At 42.6% G+C, this 12,380-nt stretch overlaps 1 protein-coding gene across 1 annotated transcript; it reads left to right on the plus strand.

Annotated features, from left to right (window-relative positions):
• Positions 1–9,625: 9,625 nt before the first annotated feature.
• RAMAC (RNA guanine-7 methyltransferase activating subunit) lies at positions 9,626–11,573 on the plus strand. Its single transcript, XM_032790632.2, has 2 exons — positions 9,626–9,846; positions 11,187–11,573. Exons 1-2 carry the CDS (start codon positions 9,680–9,682, stop codon positions 11,377–11,379), a joined length of 360 nt encoding a protein of 119 aa, XP_032646523.1. The 5' UTR covers positions 9,626–9,679; the 3' UTR covers positions 11,380–11,573.
• The last annotated feature ends 807 nt before the right edge of the window (positions 11,574–12,380 follow it).

Consider the following 12,380-nt stretch of genomic DNA (forward strand, 5'->3'; position numbering starts at 1 on the left):
AGCTACACCAGGTCAACTTCAGCCCTCTTATGTTTATAAAATTAGAAAGACTCCGTGGAAATGCTCAAGAAGTCTCCCTCAAATACGTATAGAGGGTAGAGCAAAAAGCAGCTAGTAAATTCTCATGCTAACAGTATTTGCTATAAAGTCTGCTGGAGAGGGTGATGTTCACTTGTTAGTGTAGGCAGCTTTATTCAAGCAAATGTAGATTCCAATTCTACGCCCATTCAGGACCATCTCTAGGCACCGGCAAATCAAGCACGTGCTTAGGGCGGCACAATTCCAGGGGTGGCATTCTGGCCGCCCATTTTTTTTTGTTTTGCTTGTGCAGTTGCGTTCTCAAAGCTTGGGGCAGCAATTTTTTTTGCTTGGAGTGGCAAAAAACCTAGAGCCAGCCTTGCTCCCATTTAAGGCCATGATTCTGTTAAACTCTTAAGACTATGCTCAAGTCTCATTGTCTTCAATTTAAGCATGTGGTTAAGTACTTGGTGGGGTTAGAGCCTATATCAGTTTGGAGCAGGCGCATAACTAATCTTGTTACTCATCTACCAATAGGGCCTATTTTCAAACAGGGGGTCCCTTAATACAATGACCAAATCCCACATTTGAATCCTCAGATCAACACTTTGGTAGATAAAAAATGTATTTAAGCAGTGGAGTGAAAATCCGAGGGTAAACTGGGGAATTTGGATGTCCTGTTAAGTGACTGAAATTCAGACTCTGTGTCTGAGGGAACTGAATGGTGTCCAATACACACATTTCTAATATATCTGAACTAGGAATAAGGACAGGCATTTATGAACGATGCTGTTTATTAAGCAAATGTAGTTTCAGCTGACACAAAAAGAAATGGAATATAAATAACTGTTGCTGGGACATTAAAATGCCTGGATCAGGACAGGACAGGAGGAATAAGGAGTCAGGTGAGAAGGCAGGGTCCAATATGGCAGCCATCCAGGAACTCAGTTTCGCAGACAACTCCTTTCTGCCTACGGTGAGCTACGGTCCACCAGTCCACACTCCCTGTTAATACTAGCAAGCTGCTGGCTCATGGCTGCAATCTGAGGCCTACCTGTAGGCCCACAGACCTGGGCTCATGAGCCCTCCCACTCAGTTTCTCATTCAAATACACCAGCAGCCTTCTTAGGGTATGAGGGGGAATTTTCTCTAAATACTCATAATATATGCAGATTGATACTATCAATCTGGCTGTAACAGAAATGTCAGTATTTCCATATTCTAACAGAGCTGGCAGATTTGATTGGATAGGAACATTAGAGACAAGCCCAATGTAAAATCGACTCTCCAAATAAAACCAAAAATTGGGCAAGAACAAAATCTGAATCCAGATACCTTTGCAAATGTCTCCTATCTTTATAATGATATTGGATCAACCCATGATCATCCCTCCACCCCACCCAAAAAACAAAACAACAACAAAAAAAACAATTTTGGGTTTCCTGAAATCTAATCTGCAACTGGATCTTGATTTCTGGAACTTGAGCAAATCTCTGACAAATACGGTAAGTCTGGTTTGTGGACATGCTACTTCATTTCCTAACTTTCAAACAATTCTGCATAATACTTACATGAATATCTGAATGCTTCTCCCACTCAATTTCATTTCGATATAGTAGCAGTCAATAATCCATCTGTTTTGTGAAACGTGCACCAGATCTGCTATGGTGAATGCTTCTTCTTAGCCTTCAGACACAGCGTGCATATCAGCACTGGCTGGACTGGATCTAATCTACCTCCCTCTCAAATGAGCAACATATGGAGCAGCATAAGTGGCAGCAACAGGGATGCTGTTTGAACTAGGTTCTTTCTGTCAAAGACACATCTTCTTGCCTTTGTCTTCACAGCTCCACTGAGTAATGATGAGAAAAGAATTTAACATTTGGAAAAGTCTCATAGGGGCAAATTCATCTGTAGTGTAACTCCACTGAAGTCACTGGTATTATGTCAGAGATTAAACTGGCACTATAATATTTAGAAAAAATAAGACCGTGTGCTGCAGTACGTAATTACTATTTTAGAAAGCAAAAATAATAAAAATGAATCATTCTTAAAGAACCAGGAGGGCACAGCTGGCTTAGTCATCTTAAAGGTGAAAATTAGAGATGGCAGCAAGACTTTGGTGATATTCATAAAAAACTGGCAGCAGGGGAAGGCCACCCCTGCAATAACACCAGAAACAAGATGCTAGAAATATAATTTCATGATGGTATTTTAGAAGAGACTGATTTAAAAAAAAGCAGTACTTCTGAGAGACGGATAAATCCCTTCAACTTCAGATCAGTGTAAATCAGGAGTAACTTCACTGCAGATCAAGAATTATACTGGTGCAAAGCTAGCGTAAGAGGAACCAGTCCCCTCAAAAGTCTAAATGGGTACTTTGTAACAAAAGCTGACATCAGGAATTGCTTTGCGTGTGTGTGTGCACGCACGTTTTACTATAAAGACAACTTTTTTAAAGGCAATTAACATTTAAAAGGTCATTGTTAAGGGAAGGAAATGCTCTTTTAGAAATATTCTTGTGCTGAGCATAGTTGATGGCAGGGCCGCTCAGAAGGGGAGGCAAGTGGGGCAATTTGCCCCAGGCCCCGCAAGGGCCCCTACAAGAGTTTTTCGGGGGCCCTGGAGTGGGGTCCTTCAATCACTCCAGGAAAACTCTCGCGGGGCCCGGGACCCTGGAGCTTCTTCTGCTCTGGGCCTTCGGTGGCAATTTGGCGGCGGGGAAGACCCCAGGCCCCCTGAATCCTCTGGGCGGCCCTGGTTGATGGAAATTGTGCATTCTGTTCCTTTGTGTGCTCCACATTACAATCTCACATGGAGGTGCGGAAAGAACATTTTTAAACACATGAAGTCAATGTAGTGATCTGACAGAATCACTACACAGACTTTAACACATCTGTCAGTAACATCTGCCATATCTCAGATTTTCTTGTTACTTAAATGAGAATCATCCAGGCAAAGATCCTCTCTAGCCAAGGGAATAACATCCAACAACGAGAACTGATTTTGTAAGTGAAGAAGGCTCTAAAGAAAGAATACAATTCTGAGTATTTTTGTGGTACTGGGCTACAAAATAGCCTTACAACTGCTATCTTTCATTGTGACTATATGATGCTAACCAATAATTTATTGTCATTTACTCACTGAGTTGCCCTCTGGTCTTCTTATGGTATCTCATGTGCAGAAACTCCAGCCTCTCTCAGCTCATAATCAGCAAGAAGTTTTCACTTCCACCTCTTTTACCTGCCTCTAGCCAAAGCACAAGGTCATGCTCTCTTTAACATGTCAGACACTACCCTCTCCCACAGTAAAATAATTTGGGCAGTCAATTTTTGATTTTACAGAAAAGAGAAAACTTTTAATATCAAATAGACTACAACAGAGAAAAAGAAAATAAAAGCATTCAAACAACTAACACGAAATATGTGAAAAGATTTGGAAAGCAAGAGGAAATCTTAGTTTTCATAATAAATAAATTAATGATAAAGTAATATTTGACAGAAGAAGCATTTTCTTCTTTCTCCTTCTCATACCAACATGATCTATGATGCTCTTCTTGGAGGAATCTCTGCTTGCATAGACTTTGCCCATATTTAAGCACATTTTCCTTTGGTCAGAGCTGACACAGTTACAAGTGGTGTTAATTCTTCAGTTGATTTCTCAAAGTACATATTAGCCTTGATTAAAAGGACTCCTCCTATTGGAAGTTAAAGAAATACATAAAAATTGCAATTTCCTTTTTCTTGGTACCATGTCAACATTTCTTTAAAATGCCTGTGCTAACCATCCCAATTGTTCCAAAATCATGTCAGGCCCCCCAAACTTATGAGATTGGCATAAAAATTATGAGATTTTAAACAAGATAACATTTTCAATCAAATTTCAGATTCTTTTTATTTGCATCTTAGTTTTTAAGCCATCAGGGCACACTTACGTCACGTTTTGAAGATTTTCTCCATGAGCATGAGTGTTAGAAACTTAGTTCTTTTAAATGAAAACTGAAAACTCATGAAATCACATGATTAGAGAAGCTGGGCCTTTAAGAGAATCACCAGATATTATGAGACTCGTGATAAAACAGCAAGAGTTAACAACACTAGGCATTCTATCAAATATTTTCCTTCCTCATTATTATTATTATTATTATTTACAGTGTATGTTCCTCTGTTTAGTTAAAGAGTATTTAACACCTTTCTGAAAGAGTTCCATTAAGCACCGATGGACTGAAGGGAACAGTTCTTAAAGTTTAGAAGAGAATAACATTACTACTATTTGATGTGCTAAAATTCATTCAAAGAATAGTCAGGAATAATGGGGGCTTTGTCACATGGTAGTAAATTGCAGTATTGCTGGTTAGGTGAGGTTGATTGCAGGGCTGGTGCAAGGATGTTTCGCACCCTAGGCGAAACTTCCACCTTGTGCCCCCTCCCCCCCGCCCTGAAACCCCCCTGCAGCAGCTCCCCCTCTCTGCCCTAAGGCGCCTCCTTCTGCCCTCCACCTCCGCCCCCAAGGCACCCACCCCCGCCCCAGCTCACCCCTTCTCCAAGCACAAGCACCCTGAGCACGCTGTGGCTGCTTCACTTCTCCTGCCTCCCACGCTTGCAGCACCAATCAGCTTAGGTGCCACAAGCCTGGGAGGCGGGAGAAGTGAAGCAGCCATGCCATGCTCGGGGAGAAGGTGGGGCAGGGAGTTCCCCTGCGTGCCACCCCCCCACACACACACTTGCTGCAAGCGACCCTCCCCGCACTCCCCTGCCTCAGCTCCCTCCGCCTAAATGCCAGTGGTGACCGGGGCGGCCGAAGATGTGGCCGCCACGGTCACTGCCAAAGAAAATGGTGCCCCCCAAATGCCAGCGCCCTAGGCAACCTCCTAGGTCGCCTAAATGATTGCACCAGCCCTGGTTGATTGTAGAAAGAGAACCCATAGGATATTTAGAGACAACTACAAGGAAGAAGGCCATAGCAGGAATGGAAAGAGAATTGCCAAGGGCCTGATTCTGAAAACACTTAGGGTCAGATTTTTAAAGGTATTTAGTCACCTCAAAATGCAGACAGATGCCTACTTAGATTTGCAAAAGTGCCTGGGTATCTAACTTCCATTGAGTTAGGCACCTTCACGATTTAAAAAAATGCTACTAGGTGCAAATCAACATGTGTAGGCACCTAGATACCTTTAAAATATGGCCCTTAAACTTTGTCTACATACAGGTTGAGCGTCAGGATCGTGTGTTTATCTAAGGTATTTCTAAGATGCCTGCCGCCACCTTGATCACATCTGCTATGTCCGTTCTCATGGATTCTTGTAGCCTGAAGAACAAAACCATGTGAAGTGCAGATTCAACTACAAATGCCCAACTACATACAACATAAAGTTTTAAAATATTGGTGCTATCCTGGTCTATCCCATCATTTCTATGTTTTCTCCAGTGTGACGATGGGCTAATCAGGGTTACCTAGTACCCATTACACCTCTGGTGTTTAAGGCAGTGATGAAGCTCCTCCCCTCCTGTCTATTTCTGGCAAGTTTTTCAATGGTTTCCCAACTGTGCCACTCCCTCTTCCCACACACCCCTTCCTGCCCCCAAACTCCCTCCCCGAGCCTGCACCCCCTCTCCACACACACTTCCAGCCCCCAAACTCCCTCCCAGAGTTTGCACCCCCTCTGCCTTCCTACACCCCACTCCTGCCACCAAACTCCCTTCCAAAGCCTGTACCTCATTCCCATAGCCCCTCCAGCCCCCAAACTCCCTCCCAGATCATGCACCCCCTCCCCACACCTCCTGCAGCCTCCAAAGTCCCTCCCAGAGCCTGCACTGCAATCCCCTACCCCAGAACTCCTCCCTCACCCAAACTCCCTCCCAGAGCCATAGGCAGGTGGGGGACAGAGTTTTGGGGGCAAGGTTCTGGCAGCATGAGTGACATATTGGCCCGCTGGGAGGATTTGAGGACTGACATGGGCCCTAAGGTAAATTGAGTTTGAGACCTCTGCATTAGAGTAAGAATATAATCTTTCAGATTCAAACAAAAATTCATCTTGCTTAGAACCAGAGACCCTAGGCTAAGATATCTACAGTGGGCTATTTGGATCCTGGTCATCCATTTTATTCTGTGACTGAGAGATCAGTCCTTCTTTGGTTCATGCAGGAAAGCAGCATGTGATATTTCTGTTTACATCAAACCATGAACAGTTTTACTACAATCTGATCTTTCTGGAGGGTAGGAGGCAATATAGTCACTGAAGACTTTTTTAAGTGCTATATGTTATTGTGAATTTTTGTGCTTTACTACTATCTGTGAGCAATAAAGAAAAGAGTCAAGTATAATTGGACTCTTGGGTCTACAAACTTGTAGAAATCATTGCTTTTCTTCTAACAGGGTCCTAGAAAAAAACCCAACACTTTCTCATATGGAGCATGGGAAGCAGGGGGGCGGGGGGAGAGAAGAATCTGGGCTCAAGAATTATGACTAATAGTAAACACTGAAAATGCTGTAAGAGTTACAGTATTAGTGTATTGTAGTGGTCAGAATGATGTGGAGAACAGTGAAACGGGCACAATTTCTTGTGTCTTACAGTCTCAAATAAATCTCATGCTTAAAAGATGGGAGCAAAATCAGACACCTACATTGCAAACCCTTAGGAACAAGAAGCTATGATCATTGTGGCAATGACCTACTGCTGTACAGTCCAGTGTCAATTTAGGGCAGTTCATAAATGAGTAATAATAATTTTACTTGAACTTCAGCTAGTAAATAAGGCTTAATTTTCTGCCTGAAATATTTATGCACGTAGGACCCAATTCAAGAAGGTACTTAAGCAGGTGCCTAACTTTAAGCACATTGAAGTCAACACAATACTCATAATGCTTAACTTTAGGTTGCTGTGTAAGTAGCTTGCTAAAGCAGGGCCGTATACACAACACAAAGATAGACCCTTCCGTGCTAATACAAAATTAGCCATAAAACAGGAATCACACTTCACATAATTTCAAAAACTTTATACATAAAGCAAACAAGTTGCCTTTGAACTCTGGGATTGAGCAAAATGATCAACTTTTTAAAGATATGCAGTTAGAGAGAATTGGTATAAGTAAGCATAAAGTGTGCTGCGTGGATTTTATCAATTTGAATATTGTTTTTCTGTTAAAGCTCAAATATTTTATATTACCCTTTAAATAAAATACACTAATAGTTCCTGAAAAACCCACATATTTCTGATTTCTACTTGTACTTCACAGAACTTCAGATCAAGCTCATAATGTATAAAAGTATAACGCATACATAAATCTTCGCAGGATTGGAGACTATCTCCCAATTCTGTAAAGTTACTGCTGTGAGTAGTTACTCCCAGGCAGAGTCCCATTAACTCCAATAGGATTCCACTTGTGGGTAACTATGATCAAGGGCATAACTGTTTGCAGGATTTGGCTCCAGTTATTTTTTCCCCTTCACTTAGTGTAATTTCAAAACATGCCACGACAACGAATATCACAGCATTTTCCTCTATACCTTACATAAGTCATTTCATCCCACCTTAGCCTCAAATATGTATTGAGTCTCTGAATAGTAATGAACGTCCTTTGCTGTAATTTGAGATACTAAGAAGGGTTAGCCTTCAAAATTCTCAGCATAGGGAACTACAAAGCAGAGTTGGAAAATACTGGTATCTTATGCATTGTTTTTTTGTTTAGAACATTGTTACTATTTTACAGAAGAGAAGCACACAGACTAACACTACACTGATGTAAGACGCATATCGCATCCTATACTAAATAAAAGTGATACATTAAAATACAGAGGAGGTTGCATATGCAGTACTCAATGAGCTCTGACAATGAAAACTACCTTTCCTGACGTAACAAGTATGTAAAGTTGCTCACATCAGTTCTAGCCTTCACATGCGGGAAACACATGATTGAACTGGCCTGAGAAATTTCACATCACACAGATCTAGAGGAAAAGGAAACAACTAACTAGTTTCAGAGGGGTAGCCCCTGTTAGTCTGGATCTGTAAAAAGCAACAAAGACTCCTGTAGCACCTTAAAGACTAATATATGTATTGGCGCACAAGCTTTCGTGGGTGAATACCCACTTCGTCAGACGCAGTTCTTTGTCTTAAAGAAGGCTTTATCCCGGGAGGTAAAGTACTGCAGAGGCAGATGCTGACTAGTCTAGGTGTCCTGACCGAATAATAATCAAGACCTCGAATTGCAAAGAAAGGCTTTAGCAACTGCAAACACTTATGCCCGTCAGTAACTCCATGCACGTTAGCAGCCCCACTGCGTCACCTCGCCCACTCACCTGCGCAGGTGCTTGCAGACTAGGGATGTTGGGAACCACACACAGGGCTGTGTCCCAAACCAAAGGTTTTTTCACCTTTCTTGAATGACCTACACTCAGCGCGCCTTGCTACGGGCACATCCAGGGCAGAGCCCGAGCCCCAGCCCCAGGCGGGAGAGCATTGCGCTGCCCGGCCGGGCCTCAGAACGCGCCGCTCCCTACGGCTCACAGCCTCTCCCGCCCCTGCAGCGCCCCCTCCCCCCGCGCCGGCGGAAGCTGGAAGCTGGAGGGGGGGGGGGGGACGCCCGGGCCCGGGCCCGGAAGAGGAAGGGCTCGTGCTGCGGGAAGGCTGCGGACCGTGGCTGCTGAGGGGGCTGCAGGCGCTACGGCAAGGCGAGGAGCTCTGAGGGAAGGCTGGAGGGGAGCGGGGTGACGCTGTGTCTCTGGGGGCTTTGGAAAGGCGGGAGGCTGCTTGTGGGCCTGTGTCTCTGGGGGCTTTGGAAGGGCGGGAGGCTGTGTCTGGGGCTGGGTCTCTGGGGACTGGAGGGGGCTGGGGCTGGGGCGCTAATGTCGGGGGGGGCTGTGTCTGTGGGGACTGGAGGGGGCTGTGGGAGGGCTGGGGGCTGTGTCTGGGGCTGGAGAGTGCAGGAGGCTGTGGAGCTGTGTCTGGGGACTGGAAGGGGATGAGGGCTGCGGAAGGCTGTGTTTGAGGCTGGAGGGGTTGTGTGCGAGGGGAGGGAGGTCTCTACCAGTGCCCCATGCATTGCTATCTGTGCCTCAGCTTGACTCCTGGCCTCTCCCACTCCCCACCTCCCTCCATTGGCCCCAAAAAATCTCCCTTGCTATGGGCAGGTCACAGCGTGATGCCTGGAGTACAACAATTGTTTCCCAAATGGCTCTCAGAGGGAAACGTGAGGCCTTTATTTGACTGGTTGTAATACAACCCAGGTCGGAAGTGACTTAAACATAATTGCTGTATAATAGATGTCTCTGTTAGGTGGCTGAGGAGTAATAAGTTGATGGTTTCAGTTCAGTTTCTAGTAGATGTCTCTCAAAAACCTCCCATTACATTTTGAACGTCTGGTGGCAATCCCACTGTAGGTGTTAAACATTGTAAACACATAGAGACTGGACTACTTTTTCTGTCTTAGAAGTGGTCCAGTACAAAGTTAAAGCAGTGAAAGGAAATTAGTTAATACTTACCTGAATCTTCATTTACAGAATAGTTCAGATAGTATCAGGACTGTCAGTCCAATACATAACATTTTAAAATGTAACACTTTCTTACCTCAATTTTCACTATGTGGATTTGGTAACTGTCCTTTTCATGTCTTTGTCTTCATGTCATGCTGCAATTGTATTTTATGTCTAATAGGATTTCACAATGACTTCCTCAACCGACGTTCCTCTGAATTATGAAGAGATGTTTTCTCATCGATTTACAGCAGATGATGAGGAATATCAAGAGTATTTAAAACGCCCAACAGATCCACCTCCACTAGTAGAAGAATGGAAAAACAGATCTGGTGGTAACCAAAGAAATAGAGATTGGTACTGATTTTTAAATCTTTGTTGGTTTCACAAACACATATTGATGTCATAGCTAGCATTCTAAGATGTGTGTCTGCTTTAGAATAAAGAGAAGCAGGTTTGCTGTATGCTCCCCATTATTTGGTAGGTTTCTTGATTTGAAAGAAGTTCATTTCTCTCCGGAGTCAAAGATAGGATTTCGCTAAACTAATACTGACAGTGTTTTTTTTATTCTATATAAGAGTATGAAGCAAACTGCTATTTTGTAAAGAATGAGCTTAAACCACTTAAATCATTGCCCTCGGGGCCCATTGCTGCTTGGCCATGAACTGATTTTTTTTTTTTTTTTTGAAAGGGGAAAGATCAGAGGTTTGTCTTCTAAACAATAAACAGCTTGTCTTTGAAAGCATAATTGTCAACAGAAAAACTGACTCTGCCAAGTAGCACACCAGTGACATACCTCTTTTGTACAACTAGCAAAAATATGATTTGAAACCCAGATAACATTTGACATATTGTGAATAGGCTAGATTGCACTACTTTTGTCTATTTGTAAGGACCATAGAATATATCTCCCTCTTGCAAGCACTGGAAGATCATGGTATATGCCTGCCAGAAATGTTTTGAATTATACTGTTTTTCTCCAGGCTGGGAGTATTGCTCCCTTAAGCTTGGATACTGACACTTGAATTTTGGGGCTGGAAAAAAGGACAATTCCAGCATTTGCTGCCCAGGCAAATTTTTTTTTTCCTTTTTAGTACTGCTGGGACCGGATTTCATATTAAGTTACTTAGGCCCCGAGCCTCCAAACACTTAAACATACTAATGGAATTTCTCATATGCATAAAGTTAAGAAGGTGCTTAAGTGCTTGCTGGATGCGGGCTTTATTCTTCTAAAAATAAACAATTCCAATGTTTTCATCATTCTGCTAACTTGTCGGTAACTTCACACTTAAGTTGTAAATTACAGTTTACCAAAAATGATTGAGGAAGTTATTCTTAACAAATCTGTTTTATGAATGTGATTTTTTTTAGCTAAATTTTAGTAATCCATTCCTTTTATTTCATTTTGAATGGTTTGTACAAAGACTGAAATTTTTTTCCCTGTAAAACAGCCAGTAGTTTGTTGTTTAGTAGTAAGTAGTTGACCTATCTTCGTATCTTGGGTTGGAGGATAGCTTTGACTAATCATATCTTTGACATGTATTTTGCCCTAAAAAGGATTAGCAGTTGTTTGTGTGTTTAAATAACTGGAGCTAGATTTTAGGAATACACTAAAATAGTTTGTTTGTGAAAGAATTCAAAACCTTCCTCTTTAAAATCTCAGAGCTGGTGTTTATGCAAATTTCTTTTTATTACAGGTTTCAAGATGGCAGGCAGTTCAGAGGCAGAGGGGACAGGCATGACTGGCAAGGTGGTAATAGATCTAATCAGTGGCCAGGAAGAAGCTGGGGTAACAGCTACCAACAGCACAGACAAGGACAGTCTTACTACCCCCAGTATGACTATGGCTACAACTCCTACAATCCAAGGCCTCATTACGGCCGCTATTAATATGGTATTTTGCTGTTAAGTATCCACTAAAACCATTTAACTTGAATGCCAGATTTGGGGTTTTGTTTTGCTCAATTTTCTATGTAACTTTAGGTAATGGATATTGGTTTTAGAGAGCCTGTTGATGTCATATTGTAGTGCAAATTAATGAAGGTGTGACCTTTGTTGTGAGTAATAAAATTCTATAAACAATCTCTAGTGAGCCCACAGACAACATGATTTTGATTCTCCCTCCAATTCTTTTTTGCTTGGTGAACATTGTTTTCCCCCCACCTTGTCCCTGACATTATCCCATTATATTATATCTTAAAATCAATAGTTCAGGGAAATGGAAGTTTGCTTTGTCTCTGAAGCACATGGCAATGACTCTGTGGATACATGCCAGAGTGTTCTTGAAATTCAGATGCTTATTGTGTCCCTTACTTGGGAGGAGTGTTGCTTATTATGGTCATCCATAATGGAAGAAAAGCATGCAATCTGGGTGGGATTTGTTTTTGATATTACTACTGAGCTAGCATATGCTGCTGGAATTCATGAAAGTTCAAGGAAGACATTGCTCTGTGTTTTAAATAATGTTGACCAAAATAGAAAAGCAGAGGAAGAATTGTAAAAGACGTGAAGGAAGACTCTTATACAAGATGTATTTCTCCCTGCTGAATGCATAGCTTAACTTTGTATCCTGTATTCCTGTCTTTTTTTAAAAGCACTACTACATTCCTGCAATTTTTTTTTTTGACAGCTCTTTGTGGCACACTGAGGGACAAAATTCATGGACTTAAATTCAGTTCAATTTCAACTTTTGTTATAGATTAGGACAGTGGTTCCCAGACTTGTTCCACCACTTGTGCAGGGAAAGCCCCTGGCAGGCCAGGCCAGTTTGTTTACCTGCCGCATCCGCAGGTTTGGCCAGTCGTGGCTCCCCGTGGTCGCGGTTTGCTGCTCCAGGCCAACAGGAGCTGCTGGAAGCTGTGGCCAGTATGTCCCCTCAGCCCGCGCCACTT

Source organism: Chelonoidis abingdonii, chromosome 9, assembly GCF_003597395.2.
Source record: "Chelonoidis abingdonii isolate Lonesome George chromosome 9, CheloAbing_2.0, whole genome shotgun sequence".
NCBI classification, from domain to species: domain Eukaryota; kingdom Metazoa; phylum Chordata; order Testudines; family Testudinidae; genus Chelonoidis; species Chelonoidis abingdonii.

Excerpts from the sequence above, each read along its gene's own strand:
- RAMAC (XM_032790632.2), top strand. The coding sequence starts at position 9,680 with ATGACTTCCTCAACCGACGTTCCTCTGAATTATGAAGAGATGTTTTCT. Across the intron at positions 9,847-11,186 it reads AACCAAAGAAATAGAGATTG|GTTTCAAGATGGCAGGCAGT; the intron begins GTACTGATTTTT and ends TTTTTATTACAG.